Genomic DNA, 24,953 nt, shown 5'->3' on the forward strand with positions numbered 1-24,953 from the left:
TTTCTTTATTCTCGGCCTCGTCTGACTGTGACAGACTGACTGAGTGTCAACTGTAAATACAGCAAACAGTAAAACAGTGAAACACCTTTTGGTTCAATTCACCACAACCAAACTTATAAATTCTGAATTCTGGCCTGTCGGTGACCCCAGTGACCCGCGCACACGTTCATATGTGTCTCTCCTGATCGGGACGCAGAGCAGCTACGAGTCGGATCAGTGGGATCAGTCGGATCAGGTCAGTGAGGAGCTGAAGATCATCTCTGCTGCACTAACGACTCATCACTGAGAATTAATGATGAATATTTATGATGGATTAAAAATAAACTCCAGCTTTTAACCCGTCAGTGGCTGTGAGTGTGTGTGTGTGTGAGTGTGTTAGTGAGTGTGTGTGTGAGTGTGTGAGTGTGTGTGTGTGTGTGATGAGCTGTCGGAGCGTTTCAGAAGTGAGTGTGTGTGAATGTGTCTGAGTGTGTGTGTGTATGTGAGCTGCAGTTTCCTCTGGTTAACACCGCAAAACTTCCTGTGTTGAACTGAGAAGCAGCAAGAACACTTCTGTCTCTCTTTATTAACTCTCTAAAAAAGTATTTACACTTTAAAATACGTTTATTTACTCTTTAAAATATGTTTATTACTCTTCAAAACATATATTTACTCTTTAAAACGTATATTTACTCTCTAAAATCTGTTTATTTACACTTTAAAATCTGTTTATTTACTCTTTAAAATATGTTTATCACTCTTTAAAACATTTACATTTTAAAATCTGTTTATTTACACTTTAAAATGTTTATTTACTCTTAAAATCTGTTTATTTACACTTTAAAATGTTTATTTACTCTTTGAAATATGTTTATTACTCTTTAAAACGTATTTACACTTTAAAATCTGCTTATTTACTCTTTAAAATCCATTTACTTACTGTTCTATTTGCTTTAATGTACTGGAGAAATAATGATTGTTTTGTTTATAAATTAACATCATAAAAATCAACTCCACCCTCAAAAAAACCTACTACAATAAACAAACAAACAAACAAACAAACAAGCTTCAGTTTCCATTAACAGTCTGAACTGCTGACCCTCTGAGCAGCTGGGAGGCTGTACGGAGTGAAATGGCGCCCCCTGCTGTTCACAATGAGTAAAGCAGCTGAAACTGGGCTGTAAACAGAGCAAGCTGAGCTTGTTTTTCATTTTTAAACCTGTTTGTACTCAGTTTAGCCTCCTGACCTTTGACCTGCAGCCTAGACTGTTCTACTGAACCAGTTCAAACTGTGGTTCCACAGTAAAAACTATTTTAAATAAATCAAAATAAATCAAAATAAGTAAAATAATCAAATCTTAGACCTTTATAAGCATCACGTTCTGATCCGTTTAGACACAGCAGTAATAAAATACAGGGAACTCTCAAAACAGACGGTTCTTTCGTAAAAACAGTGGTTCTTTATAACACAAAAAAGGGTTCTTCTATTTTTACCAGTTTGACATCCTAATAGTAATAGAACCCTTTTCAAAAAGGTTCTACATAGAACCATGAACACACACTCCATCAATGTGAAGAACCATTTCACCATGCAGAGAACCATTTAAGCAGGAAACGGTTCTTTGAGTGTTCATGGTTCTCTGCAGAGCCACTGTCTTTACTAAAGAACCCTTAAAGCCCCTTTTCAGGAGTGTAGTGAAGGTTCCTCCAAGAAAGTTCTGGTCCATAACTCAGCTTTACTGGAATTTACTCAGGAAGTCAGTGTAGCGCTACATAAACCATGCGGTCAGGACCGAGACCTGCCCTTCAAAATAAAAGTCCCTCAGCATAAGAAATGCTACCGTGACTAAACAGAGCCCAGACGTGCACCGACGCCACAGTACAGTCATCATTCATAGGGTTCTTTTAGGATCTCATTGGCTCATAAAGTGAATTTGGAAGATTCAGATTCAAAAGTTTAATTTTTAAATAAAAATGCTGTCCCACATTTTCACACCACTGAGTTTTAGTCTGTAGGCGGAGCCTTATTTTAGCCACGCCCCTGCATTTTACAGCAGGAAGTGAGGCTGCATCCCTGTCCCTCATGGTGAGCAGTTAGATCCCATTGTTTTGAAGTAAATGTGTCCCAAAGTCTGAAAATCATTGAGTGTGTTTACATGCACTCAATAATCCGATCAAGCCGATTATTCAAATGGTCATGTAAACTCCATACTCCGATCTAGAAATCTGATAAAGAGGCTGGACTTTAGCTCAGTAATCAGATTTCTCAGTGCACGTAAACTCTTACTCTGATTTCTATCGGATTTCTCAGTCTGAGCAGCGCGAGATCAGACGGTGGACGTCGCGAGACGCAGCAAAACACTGTTGGAGCGGCGCTGAAACCAAACAGGAAATAAAGGATTTAAATCTTCTTCATCTTCTAGATGATGAGGTTCATATTTTCAGGTAAAGCGGCGCGTCGTTTAAAAAAAAGCCGCGGTGTGAAGTTTGAGTTTTACGTTACGTTTACGTTGCATCTTCTTCTGTGAGTTTATTGCCTGGTTGTAAAGCAGAAATCTGATTACTGTCTGACTCATGTATACCTGGAGTTTCCACATTATCTGATTACTCAAGTGCATGTAAATGCGTTGAACAGATTACTGACAAAACCTGATTTTCTGCAGTTATCGGATTATTAAGTGCATGTAAACACACTCAGTGTGGAACATTAAGAATTGTCATATTTTCCACAGTTCAGTTTGGCTGTGTTCACATTACCAGGCTGAAGTGGCACACATCCGATTTTTTGCCCTGATGTGACTCAGATCTGATGTTTTCAGAGCTGTGTGGCAAATCTGATCTTTTCAAATCCAACCTGAGCCACTTTCATATGTAGTCCTAGATCGGATACGTATCCGATTCGTGGCCATGTGACCTTAAAGTGACGCTCAGATCGGAATTCATGTGCTTTTTTCCACTGCACCATCATTCAGCGTTACCATGGCAACAGCGCCGAACAGAAGTTAAAGCCTGTAAACGGTGGAAAAGCAGCTCATCTCACCTTTTTCTCCTTCGTCTCGCTCTAATAATGAAGCTGAGAGCTGATCAGAGTTAATGATCTTCTCAGCGAAGCTCGTTCTGCTCGTTAGTTTGTGCTGATGATGAACGTGATTCATTCACGTGACGTTACTGAGCAGGATGAGCTCATGAGGGTCATTTCAGGACGCCGGTTCGTCACATTAATGACAGATTTGAATCACTTAGCTAAACCAGTGTGAACCATCCTGTCAGAGAGATCGGATTTGAGCAAAAAATCGGATTTGAGCAACGAGGCTCGTAATGTGAACGTATCTTATGTTATTTTTCTACGGGGGCCGATGAGACTCGGATCATAGAACAATTTAAAAACTTCGCAAACTCATAAAATCACAGAAAACACTTTCATCAACACGACGACATCAGAGCTGCGTTTAACGAACGCACTGCGAATAAAGAAACACGGACAACTTCAAAAACACCGCAATGCCAGTCACGACACAACGGAAGTGTCTCTGGAAAACAAAGAGGATGGAACATCGATGATGGAAAATCACTGAAGGAAGTAGATCAGACCACAGACACTCAGACACTCATCCCCAGTTCAGGGTTAGCCTGACTGGCTAGTTTGCTGTCTGACGTGTCGAAGCTGTGCTGAGGTCGTTAATCTGGTGTTACTGGTTAAATGTTTACGGTTAATCTGTGCAGATTAGCCCCATCGTGCTACAGAGACGTGTAATCTGCTGTAATAGAAGTAGCTTCCTTTTCCCAGTGAACGTAAAGGTCTGAATGTCTCCGTTCTCCGGAAACTCCTCCGCCGTGTTGAGTGGATTATCAGCGCGTTTGTAAAACGCAGCATCGTTTTGAGGAGTGTTTCTACTTTGCAGATCGTTTTTTTTATTTGCAGTTTGCAGTTTGTTGGATCTTCTCAGCCACCGTACTTTTCAGTGGTTTACTGAAAACATCATGTACAGAGAATAAACTTAAATATGACCATTTTTAGAACATTACAGTGCACAATCTATCTATCTGCTCAGTTTAATATACTGGGGATTAGAAAAAATAAAAATATATTTAAAAAAATATATACACTTAATATATATTTAAAATTAAAAAGCCTATATATTCCCCCTTGTTTTTTTATCTATACCTATTAACACTTCAGTTTATTATACAAAACTTTGCAGCTGATATTCAGAATAAGAAGTTATTCTAACACAGTGGAGAAAATCTGAGAAACTGAACTTTCTCCACTATTTAAACAAGTTCAATGCAGAACGTCAAAGGAAAGTTCCATCGATTTTCAAAATTCCTGCATCATTAACTGGTTAAGCTGTAAACAGAGTCATTCAGAGCGGTTTGGTTTCTAGAGAAACTCAGTCAGAGCTGTTCACAGTGGTGGTGATAGGAACCAGACGTCCACCTCTAAAAGCTCCCTCACAGAAAGTTACTACATGAGATGGTTATGAATTCACTGCCTGATGACTGAGACACTTCAATAACATTTTCATGTTTCTGCTGAGTTATTTACCCTTTTCATAATTACTATTATCATTTAGTTCTACTGTCACCTTTTTGTCAGAATTAGATATTTTTTATTCAATGCTTTGGATTTTTATATATTCCATCTTAATGGCTTTTGGTACATCAAACAAACATTAAACATCAAATGTATGATGAGCTCTTTGAAGTTAGTAACACTTCCCTGCATTTGAATTCGCTACATATAAATCTGCATTCATAATGAAAGAGAAACGCTGCGGATATTTTAAAACAGACATAGAAATCACTTTATTGGGTAATTCCTTTATGACAATACAAAACCGCCACAGCTAACGAAGCCGGCAGGAACGTTCCAGATCACCTACAGTCCCACCTGCGGCTCATCTGCTGCGATATGTAACCAAACTCGTGTACGAGGCTCGCAGGGAGCGTTAAAAAAAAGGAGGAAAAGAGAGAAAAACTAGATCTGAAATCACTAATCACCCACATTCTACTGACTAACACTCCAGATTAAAGAAAGGCAACGAAGATTTAATGCAAAAATAACGAACTGAGGCGACAGCACGGCGGGAAAAGGAGAGCAGACGGACGAGAAAAGCGAGAAACGTGTTTTGAGAGGCCGATTTATCCTTTCAGACGGGGTCCGGGAGCTTTTCTAGGAGGAGTGAACAGCAGAGTCTTGGCTGCTTTTCTGGGCCAGATGTGGAGCTTCGTATCTGCATAACGCGGGTTTTCGTTAAAGGGCCACTCCAGAGGTTTTCGAGCGAATCTGTATTTGCTGTATTTGTTGTTTATGGTTGATGGAAGAGCTTTTAGAATAAACAGGTTTTCTGTTCTTTTCTAAATTCAGATTATCGTCCAGGCTGACTGACTGGGCTAACAGGCATCACTGAAAGACGCTGAAGTGGCCCTTTAAAGCAAAGGTGAGCGGGGCTATAAACCCTTGACCTCTGAACTGGGGTCTGCGTGGCCCTGCGTTACTGGCTGGGGGCCGGGGGGCGCTCCTCTGAGCCCGTTTCGGATGCGGGGGCGTCAGCCGGCGGCCCCGAGCTGCTCTCTGACGGAGCCGTGCTGTCGCTCGTGCCCTCGTCTGTAGCGCCCTCTGCTGGCTCCACCTGCGCCGGCTTCTCTGCCACGCCGCCCGCCGGACGCTCCTCAGACTCCGCCGGCCCTTCGGACGCTTCAGCTGGAGCTTCGTCTGGAAGGAGAGAGAAACGGATGATTAAACACGATTAAAGAGACAGTTTGGTTTAAAAATGATAGAGAGAAAAAGACATTCAGTGATTTCAGTTTTAGCGCTGCAGCTTCAAGGAAAACACAGCAAACTAGTAACGGAAGCTTAAACACCAACAATTCGGCAAGTTTATTAATACAGCACCTCTCATACACTGAGGTCACTCAGAGTGATTTACACATGGGGGGAAAAACAATTCTAATTATAACAAATTAACAAACGAGAATAGAAATTACAGCATGATTAAAACAGGATTCAAACATTTTAAAAGAGAATAAATAATCATTAAATTAAAATCAGATTAAAGCTGAACTGAGTATAATAGAGCGGCGTTAGAGGAGAGAAGAGCAGCAGAGCTAACAGTGTTCAAACTGAGCTGAAAGCTGCTCTAACAGGACCGTTTTCAGGCTGATTTAAAGTGTCCAGCGTCGGGATCTTCTAATGACCAGATTACAGCCAGGTGAAAAGCGTCGCTCGACCAAAACAAACAAACAAACAAACAAAAAAAAGCCATAAAACACACAATGTGGGTCTGCTAGCATGTTAAAAGGCTGAAAATCGCAAAAATTTTAAAGGGCTGCAGATGATGTTCTACATAGCAACAGGTTCTGTTATTGTTATATGTCAAGCATGTACCAAATGGAAGAACCCTTTTTGGTGCTATACAGAACAATTTCCAAAAAGGTGCTATACAGAACCCTCTGCAGAGTTAGCACCATGCCAACTGGTGGCTATAAGTTTCCATTACTTTGGTAGCTAGATTAGCCTCGTGGTTCGAGCGTCAACACTAAAGGATTAAACTTCAGACCCCGAACACGTCTCAGCTGATCGACTGACTGTGGAGTACAGTGAGAACCTGGTGGAATCAATCCGGTTATTTTGAGGTTCTGCTCCTTCACAGTTCACTGACGTGTTTATGAATGTTCTCTGAGGTATGAGGTTCTCCTCAGTGTGGTGCTGTGGTTCTGACCTGTCTCCATTGGGCTGGGTTTGTCCTGCTGTTCTTTATTTTCAGAGCTGTTCTGTTCCGCGTTAGCCGTTCCCCCGGTTCCCCCCTGCTGCTCCTCCTGAGTCGCTCGCTCGGCCTGCTCCGCCGCCTCCCTCTCTCTCTCCTCCGCCCGCCGCCGCGCCGCCTCCTCCGCCGCTGCCATCTCCGCTGCCAGCTTCTCCATGTCCACCTCCACCTTCAGATCGCACAGCTGCAACACACTTACGCTTTAATACACGTGCACATATAGACGCTTCACTGGAGAACCCTGACCGTTAGAACTCTAAATATCCCAGAAATAACCCAAAGACAGTTTTAAAGACCAGGCTAATTTCTGCTGGCGCCCCAATGCGATTTCTTACAGCATGTTAGCGCTAAGCTAACTCTACTGACCGTTAAGATGTTTTGGGTCGTTATAGATTTACACCGGGACATCTGAAGCTTTTAAACTCATTTCATGTTTTATCTGAAGTTTGTAACAGACATTATCATATATCTGAGCTTATATGTATCACTGTCTGCATTTATGTGCAAAGATTTTTGCCAAACCGTTTGAATTCATTCCGATCATAAATGAGGTGTTTATTCTCACTCTACTCAACAATCTGATGGGAAGTCTCTGTTTACATGCTCACTACAAATAATCAGATCCAAAGTGACGCGCATGCGTAGAGAACCGCTTAGTGTAGACGTTACCATGACAACCAGCATCACGTGAGTCCAGTCAGAGTGAGATGAGCAGCAGTGAGCAGCGCTTGTGTTTTTAATGACATTAAAATGATGTCAGACTCAGGAAAACGTCCTTCACATGTCCTTATTAAAGAAGGCCGAGAGGAAGACGTCGTGTTCTGAGACACATAAGCTGGACGTCCGTCCCACCGCCGTCTTTTAAAGACCAGAGCATAAACTTCGTCTCCTCTGCAGACCAGTTTCTGCTCCGCCATGTTGAACGGTATAAACTCTCACTATGACGTGACGAACACGATCAGAACGGACTTAAACTTTCCGATAGGGAATGTAATCAGATACAGGCGTTTACACGGATATTATTCTTCTATTTAACGGATTATTTACAGGATCACCCACCTCGATCAGTCAGATAGGAACTGTATTCTGAATGGCCTCAGTCAGACTAGACTATTCCGATTGAGCTATCAGTTGGATTATTACCGGATTATTAGGCTGCATGTAAACGTGGTTAGTTTCAGAGACGATCCACTCTCACCCGTTTGAGCTCACTGTTGAAGGACTCTGTGGACTCCAGGAAGCGTCTCTTCTTCTCCTGGTGTCTGTCCTCGATCTGCAGCAGCTCCGCCTCCAGCTTCCTCTGAACGAACGACCAAAACAAACCAACAATCAGTCTCCCAAAAAAATCAGACCACACTTAATAAATCACATGTTAATACGTCCAGGCGTATTTCCTCAGAAATATCAGGCACAGCCCACAGCGCCCTCTAGTGCAGAGCTCTTCAAATCCAGGACTTGAAAGGGACACTCCACTGATTTTTAAAATTTTCTGCATGATTAAACAGTTAAGATGTAAACACAGTCATTCAGAGTGGTTTGGTGTGGAAGTGTGCAGTGGAGCAGCAGACGTTTCCGAGATTTTTGTAATCACTCGGCTCCAGCTTTTCACTCCTCGCTCACACAGAGAAACTCTACTCTGCACCATATGATCCGTTGATTTTTTTATGCCATGAACATTCACTGAAGACAACACACACTTCATTTTATGAGTTATAATAATTTACGGCCTTTAACAAAAACTGGTAAAACATTCTGCGCTACACAGGCTTTCTTCAGAAGGTTTAGGCTCAAAGCGACGACCCAAACAAACTGACAAACTGTGATATCCACAGCGCTTTGCTGCTGTCATGTGGGAGCCGTAGTGGTCACACTCCAGAACAAGAGAGGGAACACTGAGGTTCCGACTTTCTGAAAAACTGCTCCAACCAAAATCGCGCTCTGATGAATGTGCCATTCTAGATAAACTTACCGAGTCAGAACTGTTCACAGTGGTGGTGATAGGAACCAGACGTCCACCTCTAAAAGCTCCCTCACAGAAAGTTCCTACATGAAATGGTTATGAATTCACTGCCTGATGACTGAGACACTGTTTTATGATAGTTTAGAGAACTTAAACTCCATTCATGGTGGAGGGATACATGCAGGGCGCTGTGAGGCAAAATAGTCCCCAAAGAAAACTTACTATTTCAGATCTTCCACTATTTTCCATCATCAACATTCATATAAACTCAGAAGACTCGTGTAGGTTCACTGGTGGTTCTGGATAGTAAATAAAATGTCTATATTTGTGTTGTAGCCATGGCGACCCCTGGTTCCTATCACCACCACTCAGAGCCCTAGTGTCAGTGATTCACAATCCAGGACCGGAACCTGGATTCAAGGTCTGGATCTGAGGAGCTCTGCTCTAGTGGATCTGCGATTAAACCCGTTTATCAATCAGACGTACCTGGTGCACCATGAGGGACTGGACCTGCCGCTTTAGGACCTGCATGCGGGCGGTGGTGACCACGGAGCGAACGTCCGGCACGACCACTTCACTCAGGATATCGCTGATGAGCCGGTGGTTCCTCTGGAAACGAGCAGCTGCCATGTGCTTCATGGAGAAGCCGTCGTCATAGTCTACAGAGAGACGTCACGTTAATGTGTGTTCTACACAGAGATACACACCGTCTCATAAACTTTAATATGCTATACTTTTCCTAACATATCAGAAATCATCAGTACTTAAACTCTGAACAATTAATAATTAGCCCTGTTTCACTGGAAATTATGCAATTTTCATATCGCAACAGCTGCAAATGAACCTAATAACACAGAACTGGCAAAACAACAACAGGCCTGGAGCTCATTTTATAGAAAACATTCACGTTTAAATTACAATTCTGATCAGAAAAAACACAATCAGACGTTTGTGTAATCATTCAGCTCTAGTGAGGAGGTCTGACTGACTCCACCTGAGTCTGAGCTTCATCTCTTCACCACCTCCCACTTCTGATCAACCAGCAGCAGCATTAAAACACTGCCATCGTCACACAAGACTCTCTTAACCTGACGCAACAGTTTTAGCAGACTGAATTAATTTCAGGTTGCAATTTTAGCCCCATCATGGATAATAAAGCAGAAGATCACTGTTATTATCTGTAAGCGGCGACTTTGTGGAACCACTTACCAGGAAGCTTTAAAGCGGTTGACAGCATGTGAGTGTTCAGACGAGGCGTTAGGAAACAGTGAAGTGAATGAAAAATTAGTTGTAAAGTGTTTAAAGATGTTCAGCACTTCTATTGTTAATTTTAAATGACTATTGATGTGGATGGTGATTTTTATTACGGTTTTCTTACAGTTTCTGCTTTTAAGTGTAACGAACACTGTAAATTTCAAAAACATTAAATGGTCTAATATCATTAAATCAGCCCTGTTCTTATTGGCTGAGCCTCACGCAAAAAGCAGTCTGGGCTAAACTGTGGTTTGATTGTGAATGTTTTGATTTTTTTGGCATCACAAACAAAAAAACTTGAATCCAACTGTTTTCGCAGTTTTAGTCTCCAAACATGGACTCTGAAGTGAATCAAACTTTAATGATGTTTAAGTACCGGCACGGTCTGTGATTCAATGAACTAAACGATCTTGTCTCTGAGCTGCTCGTCAGTTCGCTGATGTTCTCACCGTCAGGGTCCTCAGCAGGCTGGATGCTCATGTAAGGTTCTCCTTTATCCAGCCGAGACTGCCTCTGCCTGCTCTCCTCCTCTAAAGCAGCTTCAGCACGGTTCTTCGCGTTAACGTACGCTAGATAGGCCGGGGAGTTGTGATACGCCTTCAGAGAGTCATTATACTCGATCTGCAGAGACACGGAACAAACAGGACAGTCAGCGATAAACATCACATCACTGACCAAGAGGGGCGACCTCACGATTCAGCTCTGTCACGAGTCTTCAGGAAACGATTCAGTGACTCACAATTCGATTCTTTTAGTCTGATTCAGAATCATTAAATATATGCAGAGCACACAAATGTAACTGGAGGGCAGCAGTCACATACAGTAAACAATTTTTTACTTTTTAATTTAAAAAAAGTGCAAAATTTCTGTTTTGGCCAAAATAAAAGCTCACTTTTATTGAATATTAAAGAGGAGGTTGAATTCATGGTTAATCTGTCTGTGCAGGTTCCTCCATCAGTGTACTTTCAAATAAAAAACAGTGTGAGCTCTGAGGGACGATGCAGGAAGACACTAATAAAGTGATCCCTTGAAATCAATCAGAATGACAAATTTTGTAAACGAATGAGGGGCCACAGTGCGATACTTCAACGTAAGATCAGCTGAACAGTCACCAACACTTCACTGTCACTCCCAACTTGAATGTAATGAGATTCAAAAGATCTGCCAGAAAATAAAAGCTCTCGCTTTAACTCTGGATGTAGGGCTGCATGATACTCAAATAAGACGTGATGTTCAGTAAAGCTGTCTGACATCACGATGACGATATGAGAAGCGATAAATTACTATTAAATAACGAGTCTCTGGCCGGATGTAACTCAAATGCAGACACCGTTTCGTGTTGTGTAACCAGAAATCTAAGTAACCTCTCTTTAAACAAACCACAAAATACAAAATTACAAAAACAGCGTTTACTGTTCTGCAAGTAAAACGAAACGAAATACTAACAACTACTTACATCACTGTGCACTGAACAGCTGAGAAGCAGCATCACCTCAACAGCTATTTATATAAAGGATACCAAACCACACACACACACCCCCACACACACACACACACACACACACACACACATTTACTTTTATATACACACACACACCCCCACACACACACCCACACACACCCCCACACACACACACAAGAACAAATACACATTGTTTCGTTTTATCTTCTCGTTAGTTATTAAATCTGGCATCAGAGATGTCGGGTTGTATTTAGTTTAACACAACATTACCGCATTAAAGCTGAGTTAAACTCATACCGCAATGATGATACGATTTATCGTGCAGCCCTATCCTGACGTTTTTTCCATCCAAATGACATTGATTATATTAAATCTGACCCATTTTAATCAATCGATTATAATTTTAACACTCCAAAACCGACGTGTGCCCGTCCGCTCACTGACCTTCTCAGCTTCATACTCGTTTAAATAATCCTGCTTCTCCTCGTCAGTGAGGTCCCTCCACATTCCCCCGATGATCTTCCCGATCTCCCATAGCTTCAGGTCCGGATTAGAGGCTTTCACTTGGTCCCAAACCTGAAGAAGAGAAACAGTCAGAGACCCAACATCCAGAACAGGGGAAGTTCTACAGCCAGAGAGAAGGAACAGCACAGAACATCGTAAAGAGGGCATCACAAACAGGCTGGTTACTGCAGGAGTGACGTAAACAGACTGCAGGAGATTTCACTCTAACACAGACATCAGACAGAACAGGACACGGCTGCTCTGATAAACCAGATTATTTCAGGAGTCAGAGTCACAGACGGTCTGTCAGAAATCAATAAACTCACCTTTGTTTACTTTAATGCATTGCAAATTAGCCTCAGTTGTGCATCTTTTGACACACATATCAGGAGCTCCGGATCTACGGCTGCGTTCACACTGCAGGGCAAACTGGTTTATGTGACAGTGTGAACAGAAACACATTCAGATTTGGGCCTCTTTTATACACAGTACTGATCATCATATCAATCGGAACTCAATCATAATACATTTCATTTATATAGCACACTTGCCATGATGTTAAGGTGGTTTACAGAACGATTAAACTAAAAAAAACAGGTCTAAGAAGAAGAGTCCTAAGATTCTACCTAAAAAGATCCAGAACTATTTAGAACAAAACAAAATCCATAAAACATGAGAAAAGTCTTAATATTCTTCTTAGAAGATCCAGAGTTTCTAGAACAAAGCAAAACTAATTCATAAACAGATCTATAAAGAAAAGTCTTTAGATTTTTTGTTTTCTGTTTTTAAGAAGAGATAAAGATCCTGAATTTCACAGAGACTCAGGGAGCTCCTTCCATAATCGTGGACCCAACACACTAAAACCACGCTCCCCCACGGAGCAGAACTTAGAACGTGGAACCACCAGCAGATCGATTAGTTAGCAGAGTCTGAGGAGGTAAAGGTCCTGCAGCTATACTGAAGCTCATTTATAAACCAAAAGAGAAATTCTGAAATTAATTCATGGGAAATTAATTAATCGGGACTCTTAAATCTATCAAACTTGACCTTCATCATAGTTTATCATGCAGGAAGAGACTCTTTACTGCAGCATCATCAAAGTGTGTTACTATGGTTTCGCCTCTCATCTTCGCATCTTTGTGGCTCCAAGTTTTCATTCCACACAATCAGGAGCTCATCTGAGCCTCAGTCCTCAAAGAGCTGATCACAGCTCCTGCTCTGCCCTCTGTGAATAAAATTAGGCCCCCCACTGTTGGAGGACTAGCGAGACGAGGGCCGATGAAGCTCCTAACGAGAAGAATCAAACTGACAGCTATTCAACATCACGTTTACTTCAAGGACTTTCTGAAAACAAATAAAAGGACCGAAGGCTTAGAACCGGAGCTCCTGATATGGGCATGACGTCGACACACAACTTCACACTACGAGGAAACCTCAAAATCCTTTACAGCGCATTAAAATTTACCTGTGTGATTGTTATTTACGCACAAACCACATTCGGCTCCCTTTACACACTCATACACACTTAAAACGATGGTTCTTTATTAGAGAAAATGGTTCTATATAGAATTACAAACACTCCAAGAACCACTTGCATGATTAAAGGGATCTCTGCATCGAGAAAGGGTTCTTAAGATCGATGAACAGTGAGATGTATGTGATTCTATAGAAAATCTTCTAAAAAATGGTTCTACGTAGCACCAAAAAGTTCTACTACTGTTACAAGCAATAAAGACCATTTCCGGTGCTATATAGAACCATTTTCTTTACTAAAGAACCATCGCTCCTAAGTGTGTATGTAAGTGGAACGACAGCCAAGTTGGTTTCTTTTGCCCCACTTTAATCTCAGCCCCCCAAAACCCAAAGATCAAGTGGTCGTTTCCAGTCGGTGGTCTTCCAGGGAACCACCTATTGCCGTAGGTCCCAGGCAGCTTCTGCCCATGTCCAGCAGAGGGCGCTCCGTCAGGAAAAAGCAGTAAAAGCAGACACCGTGGGTGTCTTACCTTCCTGCTTACCTTCCGGCTATACCGCATGTAGGGCATCAGCGGCTTGTCGGGCGGTTTCGGCGGCTTGGGGACGGTGATCCCTGAGGAGTTCTGCAGGACAGAAGGGCGGGCAGAGGTTAGCGGCGGGGGGACGCAGGTCGGCGGACGCCACACACACACACACACACACACACACACACACACACACACAAACTGCCACAGCAATGGAGCACTATGAGTAAGGAGGGTAGAACTGAAAATGAGGACGGTGTGACCTGCTGAGGCAAAAGGACAAAAAACTAAATTAAAGACAGACGAATCTTCTGTTTACTAGCAGAACATCCATGCAGAGGGTCTCAAAGACAAACCGGCTGCCTCTGACGGCGGTTTGTGGTGCTCTAAGCTGCAGAGTAAGAAGTGACCAGCCAAAAAGCTAAACAGTCTGACTGGCAGCCGCCGGCGCCGCCCTGCTGGCCGCCAAGCCGAACGGCCACGTGCAAAAAATAATGAGGTGATATGAAGGCCGAGGGGGTGTTGTTGGGGGGGGGGTGTGTGGAGGGGGGGGGCACTTCTGGAAACCAGTCACTCAGTAAACTCAGAGGTAAAAGCGTGCTGGGGAGAGAGTGAGAGGTTTAGAGAAGCAATGAGAGGATTATGGAGGCAACTAGAGCTGCCCATGACATCACCATCTACCATCTACCCCCACTCAGAGACTAGAAGACCTCCAGACTATGGAAGGAAGAAAACAGCATGTTTTGGTGGTTATAAACAGCCTGAGAGAGGCTGGCTTGGCTGGCTTGGTTGCATGACCTGCTCTGGGGTTCTAGCTCCTCTGCTGCGGCTAGTTTTTTATTTTTCGGTCCTACCATTACCCTGTTGTTCCCGCCGGGGTTCCCTCCCAGCCTGTAGTTGTTGTAGGCCAGATGGCTGTATGGGTTGTACCCCACAAACCCAGGGGTGGTGGGCATTTGCTGATGGAGACAAATGAGACAAAACACGAATGAGAAATGACACAAACGAGGGAGGAAGGGACCAAAAGAAATGAAAAAAAGGAAGAATATTGCTTTTTTTTTGTTTGGCTTTTCTTTCTCGGGTTCATGGTTTGCATAAGACATGCAAAAAGCAGCAATCTTTGATAAGCAGCACAAACTGGCAAAGTCCTACATCCGTTTGTAGCGAAGCCACAGACACTATGTGGGTGGGGGGGGTTGTAGGGAGGGTGGGGAGGGGGAGGGGGGTTTGCTCAGGCCTGGGCAAAACCAACGAGAAGATTTTAAACCAAAACAATAAAAAAGGCCTCAATGTTTTTATTAAACATGTCAAATTTGCTGTAGGGAAGGTTCCAGCCACCCCACGTAAACGTCGCTCCCGCAGTCCTCTCCGCACCGCCTGGGTGTCCTTAGGTTTCGGGGTGATGGAGGGAGAGGGGAGGGGAGGGGGGTAGGGGTAAGGGGGCATTTATGGATGAGCGGCGTGTGGTGGAATACTTACTGTGGTGGGGGCCGGGGCAGGGGGAGGCGCGTACGAGGGCCGCTCTGCGAGGAAAACAGAAACGAAAAAGGCAGAGATTAGCGAGCGACTCCCGGCCGGTCTGCTCCGCGGCCGCTCGGCAGCGCTAAAGCCTACTTATTCGTCACATCGGCTTCGGGTTCAAACTGAGTGACACACGCTAAACACATTATCGCCCCACCAAAAACGACAGATACAGTCAAAACATGTGAGCGTCACCCATTCGGTCCAACAGGGAGGGAGAGAAGAGATACAGGGTTCACATACAGTCACCTACAGGCACCTTCAGCCCATTTACAGTTAAAGCACAGGGTGGGGGTCCTCGGGGGGGCTACAGACTCAAGCGGTCAAATCACAATTAGTTGAAATGTGTTCTTACTTGACATCTTGTTTGTAGGATTGAGGATATCAGGCTAACCCCATCATTTGGTTCTGCAATAGGGTAAAGATTGATTAGACGAATAGGCATGCTTTCACTGACAGTGCACACACATGCCCCGCTCGGCCTGCTCATCATAAAGGGGGAAACAAAACAGGCACGTCAACAGGAACACACGGAGCTCCTGAGGCGACATGGCGATTATTTTCAATAAAGCGTGGCCACCAATTATTATATTGCATTAAGCTTATCACAACTGGTGGCCTAAATATAGTAATTAGTGGCCACATCTTCAAAAAATAATCACCAAGTCACCTTAGAGGCTCTGCAGGAATAACACTGAATATCATAGTCAAAAATCAATTAAATCAAACAACCATCCAACAGCAGCACCGAGCTACTGCGCGGACACACAAACTAGTCATCTCGGATAAACTAAATAAACAAGGATATTCACATTATCGTTATTATTAAAGTATTCAGGCAGCATTTATAGATGAGAAGAATCTGTTAAAGGCGATTAGACTGCACACAGCTGTTAGCCTCATTTAGCATCGTTAGCCAGCGCCTGATTAGTTTGTTATCCCGAATTAACATCCCGAGATATTATGATAACTGTACTCTGAGGACTTTGGTTGAAGCTGTGAACCAACACTGCATTTACTCGAGTCAGCCCGAGTTAAACCGCTTATCTAGCGCTAGATTAGTCTGTGTTAGCCCGAGTTAGCCCTGTTAGCTCGTGAAAGGCTAGCGTGTGTTGGCACCGTTAGCTAGCAGGATGGTCCGTTTAAGGTGGAACGGGGAAAATCGAGTCAGGAGTTCAACACAGACAGACTGGGTTCGTCTGCGTTAGCTGGGGCTAACTAACGTTAGCGAAAAAGTCTTTCCGAATTGTCCCGTTCCACCTTAAATGCTGCGGCAGCTACATGCTGGTACGTCGGACACTAATAATAACGGCTGCGCCATTTAAGCTAGAACGGAAAATTCGAAAAAAACGAAGCGGGCGGATAAAAAGCCGACTTCGGCCTCATAAGCGAAAGGTTAGCAGTGTTAGCCATGTTAGCTGTAGCCGGGCCGGTCTCTGCTAGCCGTGTTAGCAGTGTTAGCGCCGTTAGCCGTGTTAGCGCTGTTAGCCCGCGGCTGCTGTTACGGCGCGGGTTTCTCTAATAACTACAGTCAGAATCGGAACCAGCCGGTCACTGAACGTTATAATGATAATCTTCAATAACTGATCGATTTTCGCTCTAATCTGGAACCAGAATCAGACTCAGCAGCGGCTGAAGCTCAGACTCTCCGCCGGCCAGGCTGACTGTGAGCCCGGATTACAACCGAACATCGCTCATTCGGCAGAATTATTAGTGATTATCGCGGGTAAATTATCGTGATAATCTCGCCTGACCGGATTAAACAGACGGAGCGAAAAAACCGGCAGAGACGCTAAAATAGATGAGCGAACCCAAACAGAGATCAGCCGAACGCGATGAAGCTCCGCGAACACAGCCGAACGCGGAGCGGCTAAAACCGCGCAAATACAGAGTCATTACCGACCGCAGGCGCTCGAGATCGCCAGCTGATGATCTTAACGCGCCGCCTGAGATTTAATCCGAGGTTTAATCGCGTTTCAACGACTTTATCGCAGAAATATTGGGCGCTGTAAACACTCACCCCGCACTCCTTTGTTCCCTCCGCCGGAGGCTGCAGAGTCCCAGTGCTGCCCCTGCTGGCCGAGCTGAGCACTGCAGCAGTCTGCAGATTCTTAGTGCTGCCCCTGCTGGCCGAGCTGAGCACTGCAGGAGTCTGCAGCGTCTCTGTGCTGCCCCTGCTGCTTGGGTGCTGCAGTGCTACGTTCAGAACCACAGACTGAATGAGCAGCTTTGCTGAATCTCACAGTGTGAAAAAGTAATTAAGTAACTAATTAAATAATTCAGAACTTAAATATTCATAAGGATTAAGCATATATATATATATATATATATATATATATATATATATAGGCGCAGTGGGTAGAGCAAGAATGGCCTGGGTTCGATTCCCGGCTGGGCAACCGGGGTCATTTCTGTGTGGAGTTTGCATGTTCTCCCCGTGTCTGCGTGGGTTTCCTCCGGGTACTCCGGTTTCCTCCCACAGTCCTAAAACATGCATTCAGGCCAATTGGATGTGCTAAATTGCCCCTAGGTGTGAGTGTGTGTGTGACTGTGTATGTCTGTCTGTCTGCCCTGCGATGGACTGGCGACCTGTCCAGGGTGTATCCTGCCTTCCGCCCAATGACAGCTGGGATAGGCTCCAGCACCCCACCGCGACCCAGAAGGATAAGAGGTTTAGATGATGTATGTATGTATGTATATATATATATATATACACACACACATATGCATATATACGTGTATGTAGTTGGTCACTGTATGCCGTGGAACATGAGAGACATCTTGTGGTGATATCATGGTACTGCATTATAAAGGGAGCAGCAGTTTAACAGTAGAGTTCACACTGTGTTTAACTCCACAGACTAATTGTAGCGCTATAATGATGACATTCATGTTAAAACGTTAACGTAATGTATTTCATAAATGGGTGTATATCAGTACAATTATTTCAAAGCTTTTGTAATTTTAATAGCTATTATTATTATTCATTTTTAAATTCACACACAAAAATATCCAGATAAGAGCAGCTCTGTGTTCAGAAACTGAGCACTGATGGATTAAACTGATCATCAACAGAAGATCTACTGTCTCTCACCAAACACCAGCACAGCGGAGCTCCAGGAGAGGGGTTTCTGATAAAGTAGCCAGGTAGTGGACGCACATGATGGGTGTTTCTAATAAAGTGGCCAGTTGGTGGACGCACATGATGGGTGTTTCTAATAAAGTGGCCAGTTAGTGGAAGCACAAGGTGGGTGTTTCTAATAAAGTGACCAGTTAGTGGAAGCACAAGGTGTGTGTGTGTGTGTGTATATATATATATATATATATATATATATATATATATATATATACACATATATGCATATATACGTGTATGTAGTTGGTCACTGTATGCCGTGGAACATGAGAGACATCTTGTGTATATATATAAACACATGTACGCTGGCGTTGCCATCATTCTGGGAAAGAGACACTTCATGTTGTTTTTAGCGCCCCCCACCTGGTCACTCAGTATTAAAGCACCATTAATGACCTCTAAGGTTTATTGGACAGATATCACTCAATCATTTAACACTGTAAACAATGAAAGAAGGCAACATGCTCAGAACGTCCACCACAGAGTCAGGAGCCCCCCACGTCCCCCCATACCAGAGATCAGTTTATTCCCACTGCGTGTAGATAAAGTACACAGAATTGATCCTCTGAGACCATTATTGATGAGTTCAGATCTGGCAGCCCGTCTGTCCGTTAGAGAGCGACGTGCAGGATGTCTGACTCGTCCTCCTCAGAGTGTTATAAACATATAAAGAGGTATAAAAGTAGGGACTGATTTCCTCCTCGTTAGTGTTCTTATTGCAGGACTGAACCGCAGATCCGTTACAGAACCACTACTTCAGGAGCCACTCGTTCACTGTAAAACAGAGAATACAGAGAATACAGAGTTACAGAGGCAGTTTAGCCCCGCCCATTCAGCCTACAGCAGTTTAGCCCCACCCATTCAGCCTACAGCAGTTTAGCCCCACCATTCAGCCTACAGCAGTTTAGCCCCACCCATTCAGCCTACAGCAGTTTAGCCCCACCCACTCAGCCTACAGCAGTTTAGCCCCACCCATTCAGCCTACAACAGTTTAGCCCCACCCATTCAGCTACAGCAGTTTAGCCCCACCCATTCAGCCTACAGCAGTTTAGCCCCACCCATTCAGCCTACAGCAGTTTAGCCCCACCCATTCAGCCTACAACAGTTTAGCCCCACCCATTCAGCCTACAGCAGTTTGGCCCCACCCATTCAGCCTACAGCAGTTTAGCCCCTCCCATTCAGCCTACAACAGTTTAGCCCCACCCATTCAGCCTACAGCAGTTTAGCTGTGAGTGAGTGTAGTACCCCTGTACTGTGGGCGGAGCAGCCGGTTATTGGGACAGTGGCGCCCCTGCTGGTTGTAGTTGATGTTGGTGCGGATGCAGCGCTGATGGAGCTGCTGAGCCGGCCGGGTGTTGTCACTCATACTGAGAAAGATCTCCGTTGGCTGATTCTGACTCAGCAAACGCAGAGACTGCATCTACAGCACACAGAGCAATTAATAAACACGCTAGCTTAGCACATTAGCATAGAACAAACTGGACTGCACTAGCATGCTAACATAGCACTAGCACACTGGCATAATAGTGACTGCAGTGGCGTCAGACTAGCACACTTAGAAAAAATACAGAGCATTAGCATGCTAGCACAGGACTAGTATAGAAATACTGGACGGCATTAGCATTTTAGCATAGCACACACGCAGTAGTACAGAAGAAAATGGACAACACCAGTGCACCATTATAGCAGTAGCACACTAGCATAGAAGAACTGCACAGACTTATAATTAATCAGAATTTTAATTATTATAATAAGTTATTATTAAAGTATAAACAGCAGCGAGTATCATTAATCACTCTCACACTCACTGTTAGAACATGATAAACATGATATACATAAATTAACATTAACCTGCTGTGAAAACAAATTTCATCTCTTAAGGACAATGAAGAATCTAATCTAATCTAGTCTAATCTAATCTAGTCTAATCTAATAAACAGAGTAGAGAAAGTTTTATGGCTAAAATGAAGACAGAGGTATAAACTGGTGTTGAATTTGCTCGTTAGTGTCTCATTAGGACAGTGAGGCGTGGTCACCTCTATCTGTGAGATGTAAATGGGTTTGTTCATCAGGATCCAGGTGGCGGTCTCAAGGCACGGAGGGATGGTCATCGAGCCGTCATACGTTATAAACCGGGACGTTTCTGGAAACAGCTCCTCTAAACTCAGACCCGTCAGCAGGTACGCATCATCTGGAGGACATTTCCATGAAGAAAGACATGAGGGAGAAACAGAGCAGCACACAGTGAAGGAGCACCCGAGCCAGCAGGGGGCGCCAGTGTGTACTTTTTCAGCCTAATGAGAAACTGTAGATCAGACTCAGTTTATATCACAACACCTACATTTAGAGTCGGTTATTCATTCAGCCTAATGAGAAACTGTAGAACAGGAACTGTATTTTGCTAAGTAATGCAGTTCACAGTAGACTTTGGTTGTAATCTGTATGTATTCAGTATGTAATCTGTATGTAATCTGTATGTAATCAGTATGTAATCCGTATGTAATCTGTATGTAATCAGTATGTAATCAGTATGTAATCTCTATGTAATCAGTATGTAATTAGTCTGTAATCTGTATGTAATCAGTATGTAATCAGTCTGTAATCTGTATGTATTCAGTATGTAATCAGTATGTAATCTGTATGTAATCTGTATGTATTCAGTATGTAATCTGTATGTAATCTGTATGTAATCTGTATCAGTGTGAATTAAAGAGGGAATTAAATATAATTCTTACTTTTGTATGTTATTCTGGTGATGGTTTCTCTGCTCAGCATTCGGATTAGAAACGAGTTTGTGGGCTCTGAAATCTGGAAATAAAACAGAAATGAAACAGTTAGACTCACTGCAGCTCCGTACAGTCTGAACTGAATTAAACTAAACTGAATCAAACGGAACTAAACTCAACTAAACCAAACTAAACCGAGTTAAGCTGAACCAAAGTGGACTGAACTGAATTAAACTAAACTGAACGGAATTTAACTGGATTGAACTGAAGTGGACAAAACTAAACTGAATTGAACTAAAGTGAACAAAGCTGAATTTGATTGAACTGAATAAACTAAACTGAATTGAACTGAAATGAATTAAACCAAGCAGAACTTATCTGAATTGAAGTGAACTGGATTAAACTGCATCTGCTGACAGGTTCTAGACGTTACTCAGTACTGCAGTAGCTCTGAGCTGGTACTTTTGTACTTCTACTCAAGTGTTTTTTTGGTGAAGCTACTTGTGCTGCAGTCATAATTTTAGTATCAGTAGTTCCGTCTGAGAGTCTGTTTAGTCCATCAGTGTCCAGCTTCCCTCCTCCATAATGAAGCTGTATTAAGGGGGAGCTATTATGCTTATTTTCAGCGACCATAATTTTATCTTTGCGTTCTACGAGAAAAAATTTATAGCTTCAATGTTCCAAAAACACATTATCGCCTCCTGATGTGCCCAGTGTGCTCTGATTGGTCAGCTCGCCCACCCTGTTCTGATCAGGCAGTCTCCAGAGCGGTTCCACCCTCCAGGTTCCACCCCTGTCCTGCAGTCTTCAGACAGACCCTTCTCTCTTGAGCAGCTGTAACTCCGCTGTGGCTGTTTCTCCAGCAGTGTCGGTTCTGCTGTATCAGTTTGATCCAGAGTGGATCCTGAAAGTCCGGTCAGCGTCTCTCCACACGGATACAGCACTGAACACACTCTTCCTCCTGCAGTAGCCGCTGTGCGCTGTGTGAGGGGGCCAAGCTCACCGGTAGGCGGGCAGTAAGGACTGTGTTACGAGATGATGTCATCCTGTAACGAAGGACAAGGGCTGGAATTCCAGCAAGGTGTTTCAGGAAGTTGAGAAAAGTGGGTTCTGTGGGAGAGAGTTTCTCCCTCTGGAGGGAACGCTGAGCTCTGGGACTTTGCAGAACGTTTACATGCTGAAAAAACAACAGAACACTAAAGGAGGCGTAATCGGTCTCATTTAAAGAGCAGGAGGCGTCTATTCTGTCAGATTAATCTGTAAATAAACTGCTGGATCTTCACTAACAGAGTTTAAAATACTCTCATTAAACAAAGGAATCATCTCATTATGACTCTCCACTGAAGGCTGTCACTGTAATTGTTACATCACCCTCATTACAGTGATGTTTAAATGAGCTCGTTAGAGTCTCTGTTAGTTAATCTAACACTCAGTGTTCAGCTGTGAGAGCGAAAGATCCGTCTCAGAGCTGATAACAGGGGCTGTAACTGATCAGTATTGATCCTCTGTCACTTTCTAAGTGTATTCGGGACTCTTAGTGGTCTCTGCTGATGGGGGTCCTTTAGATTAGATTCAGATTAGACTGTCTGTGATTATGAGGATCATTTGGCTGAAACGGGAACAGATTTTAAACACAGACTGTAAACTGGTCTTGAACTTTAGACTAAAACCCTTTTGCTCTGAGTGACTCTAAACCTTAATTATGATTATTTTATTAAAACTAATGACTGAACATCCCAAATCAATCATAACTCTACCAAACTGTACCATATGTGTCAGTAGTGTACTGTTTCAGTAGTGTCTGTTTCAGTAGTGACTGTTTCAGTAGTGTCTGTTTCAGTAGTGACTGTTTCAGTAGTGACTGTTTCAGTGACAATTTTAGCTCATTCTAAGCTCAGAATCTCAGCCAGTACAGACCAGCAAACACAGCTTTGAACAGCTGTTCACACAGAAAATCATCATATTTTACATTAAAACACTAAAAAGTGCTGAACTGCAGAAAATATGGCGATTCTTAATGTTCCACACTGATTTTCAGACGTTGGGACACATTTACTTCAAAACAATGGGATCTAACTGCTCACCATGCGGCCATGAGGGGCAGGGAAGCAGCCTCACTTCCTGCTCTAAAATGCAGGGGAGGGGCTAAATAAGGCCCCGCCCACAGAATAAAACTGTATTTCAGTAGTGACATTAAAATTCAAATTAAAATAAATCAACATGATTTATAAAGAAACAACAATAAAATCTACAAAAAATGTAAGTATTATTTTCAGAAGGGTAAATTTAGTGGTCAGGGTTTGGGACGGACTCCTCCTGATAGAAAGACCCCTATAAATATTGATTGTGTATATACTTGACTTATTACTATCTCTATAAACATCTTGGGTTTAAATAGATCAGAAAATAACGCTCAAATGTAAATATTTAAGATCTGAATACTTCATTATTAATTTAAATAGTTTGGTCACTGTGGAGCTGCAGTTTGAACAGTTCATGAATTCTGGAATGTGTCTCTCAGATTCTGTCGTGATTATGATCCTGTATCCAGCTTTTCTTTCCTGTTCTGACTTTATTTCCATGTCATGTGACTAAACCTCTTCAATCAGGGTAAAAACACAAGACAAACTGTCACCTTCATGAATATGGAGATGACGGCGATGCCGTTTGGACTTCTGGCAGCGTCGCTGTAGTTTAAATACAGATCCTGATTATAGTGGATTAACTGCACCTGAAAAAGGAAAAGCAGATTAACAGATTAACACCTACATTAATACAGCAACAACAGAACATCCCACTTTCACAGCACACGATATATCTCACCATACTGTTACTGTTATGGCCTTTCTCTCAGTCTGTCAGTGGCCATTTTATGTCTCTTCTGTTGTTCTTTTATGTGCAGGGTACTTGATTGGCCACATGGGGGCGTTGTCCTGTATATAAGAGGTCACCGAGCCACTATCTGGGAGACGTTCAGGGCTCTCTCCCCTCTGATGTGAGCTGGACGTACACCTGTCCAGACCAGCGAGGCACTCTCCGCTCCACTCTGCCTCATTTCGCTTCGAAACATTACCTGTGACAGACTGACCCTCAACCGGGTCCGAACTATGTTCAGCTTTACTGAAGAGTGAATGTTATTAGGATCTTTCAGATGTCAGTATTTTGGTTTTAAATACGTTTATTAATGAAACTGACATTATCAGCTGGTAAAGCTGTAGTTATTCAGAAACAATGTTCATATTTTACTGATGTTTTTATTTACTTTACTAAAATAAATCTGTCACTGTTTGACGTATCAAACAGTATCAGTGTTCAGTGTTCATATATGATCTGATGTGTGTGTATCAGCTGATCTGTCTGTCTGTCTTATAGATGATAATATACAAGTCAGTGCAGCTGGAAAACATATTTCTGACTATGAGAGAATGAGAGTGTAGCCAGTGTAGCGTCCAGTCCGGGCGCTGCGCAGTCGAAGAGCAACGTGGAGACGAGTGTTATGAACGTGAGGAAAGCAGGGCGAGTTCTCATGGTCTGAAAGATGAATCTAGCCTGGACGAGTCTTTTTCAGATGAGGGTGGTGCTGTTCGCAGGAGAACCCAGCTGATCTCGGAGCTCCTCAGGGGGAGCCCTGTGATGGTTTTGAAGTC

At 43.2% G+C, this 24,953-nt stretch overlaps 2 protein-coding genes across 5 annotated transcripts in view; both read right to left on the minus strand.

The window, feature by feature from the left end:
* Nucleotides 1–4,758: 4,758 nt before the first annotated feature.
* smarce1 (SWI/SNF related, matrix associated, actin dependent regulator of chromatin, subfamily e, member 1) lies at nt 4,759–17,546 on the minus strand. 4 transcript variants are annotated; one of them, XM_036589637.1, is made up of 11 exons: nt 17,465–17,546; nt 15,800–15,852; nt 15,403–15,446; nt 14,784–14,882; nt 13,942–14,022; nt 11,867–11,998; nt 10,410–10,581; nt 9,193–9,365; nt 7,945–8,046; nt 6,702–6,930; nt 4,759–5,695 (listed from the first exon to the last, which is right to left on the minus strand). In XM_036589637.1, exons 2-11 carry the CDS (start codon nt 15,804–15,806, stop codon nt 5,475–5,477), a joined length of 1,260 nt encoding a protein of 419 aa, XP_036445530.1. In that variant the 5' UTR covers nt 15,807–15,852; nt 17,465–17,546; the 3' UTR covers nt 4,759–5,474. The 4 variants fall into 4 exon arrangements, with proteins under 4 accessions (XP_036445530.1, XP_036445528.1, XP_036445529.1 ...); XM_036589635.1 differs by having other exon boundaries at nt 13,930–14,022; XM_036589636.1 differs by having other exon boundaries at nt 14,778–14,882.
* A 1,422-nt stretch (nt 17,547–18,968) lies between these two features.
* Nucleotides 18,969–24,953, minus strand: part of ca10b (carbonic anhydrase Xb) — a 37,803-nt gene continuing 31,818 nt past the window's right edge. Inside the window, exons 5-9 of the mRNA XM_036589844.1 lie at nt 23,942–24,037; nt 21,316–21,388; nt 20,617–20,771; nt 19,826–20,000; nt 18,969–19,354 (exon numbers count right to left, since the gene is read on the minus strand). Coding sequence (XP_036445737.1) covers nt 19,332–19,354; nt 19,826–20,000; nt 20,617–20,771; nt 21,316–21,388; nt 23,942–24,037 — 522 coding nt within the window. The 3' untranslated portion in view covers nt 18,969–19,331. The remainder of the gene's footprint in view (nt 19,355–19,825; nt 20,001–20,616; nt 20,772–21,315; nt 21,389–23,941; nt 24,038–24,953) is intronic.

The sequence above is a fragment of the Colossoma macropomum genome, unplaced genomic scaffold (genome assembly GCF_904425465.1).
Source record: "Colossoma macropomum unplaced genomic scaffold, Colossoma_macropomum, whole genome shotgun sequence".
In the NCBI taxonomy this organism is placed as follows: domain Eukaryota; kingdom Metazoa; phylum Chordata; class Actinopteri; order Characiformes; family Serrasalmidae; genus Colossoma; species Colossoma macropomum.

Coding starts and splice junctions, on each gene's coding strand:
- smarce1 (XM_036589634.1), bottom strand. Junction 8,047..9,192: donor AGTCCCTCATGGTGCACCAG/GTACGTCTGATT, acceptor TCGTTCGTTCAG/AGGAAGCTGGAGGCGGAGCT. Junction 6,931..7,944: donor TCAACAGTGAGCTCAAACGG/GTGAGAGTGGAT, acceptor AGTGTGTTGCAG/CTGTGCGATCTGAAGGTGGA.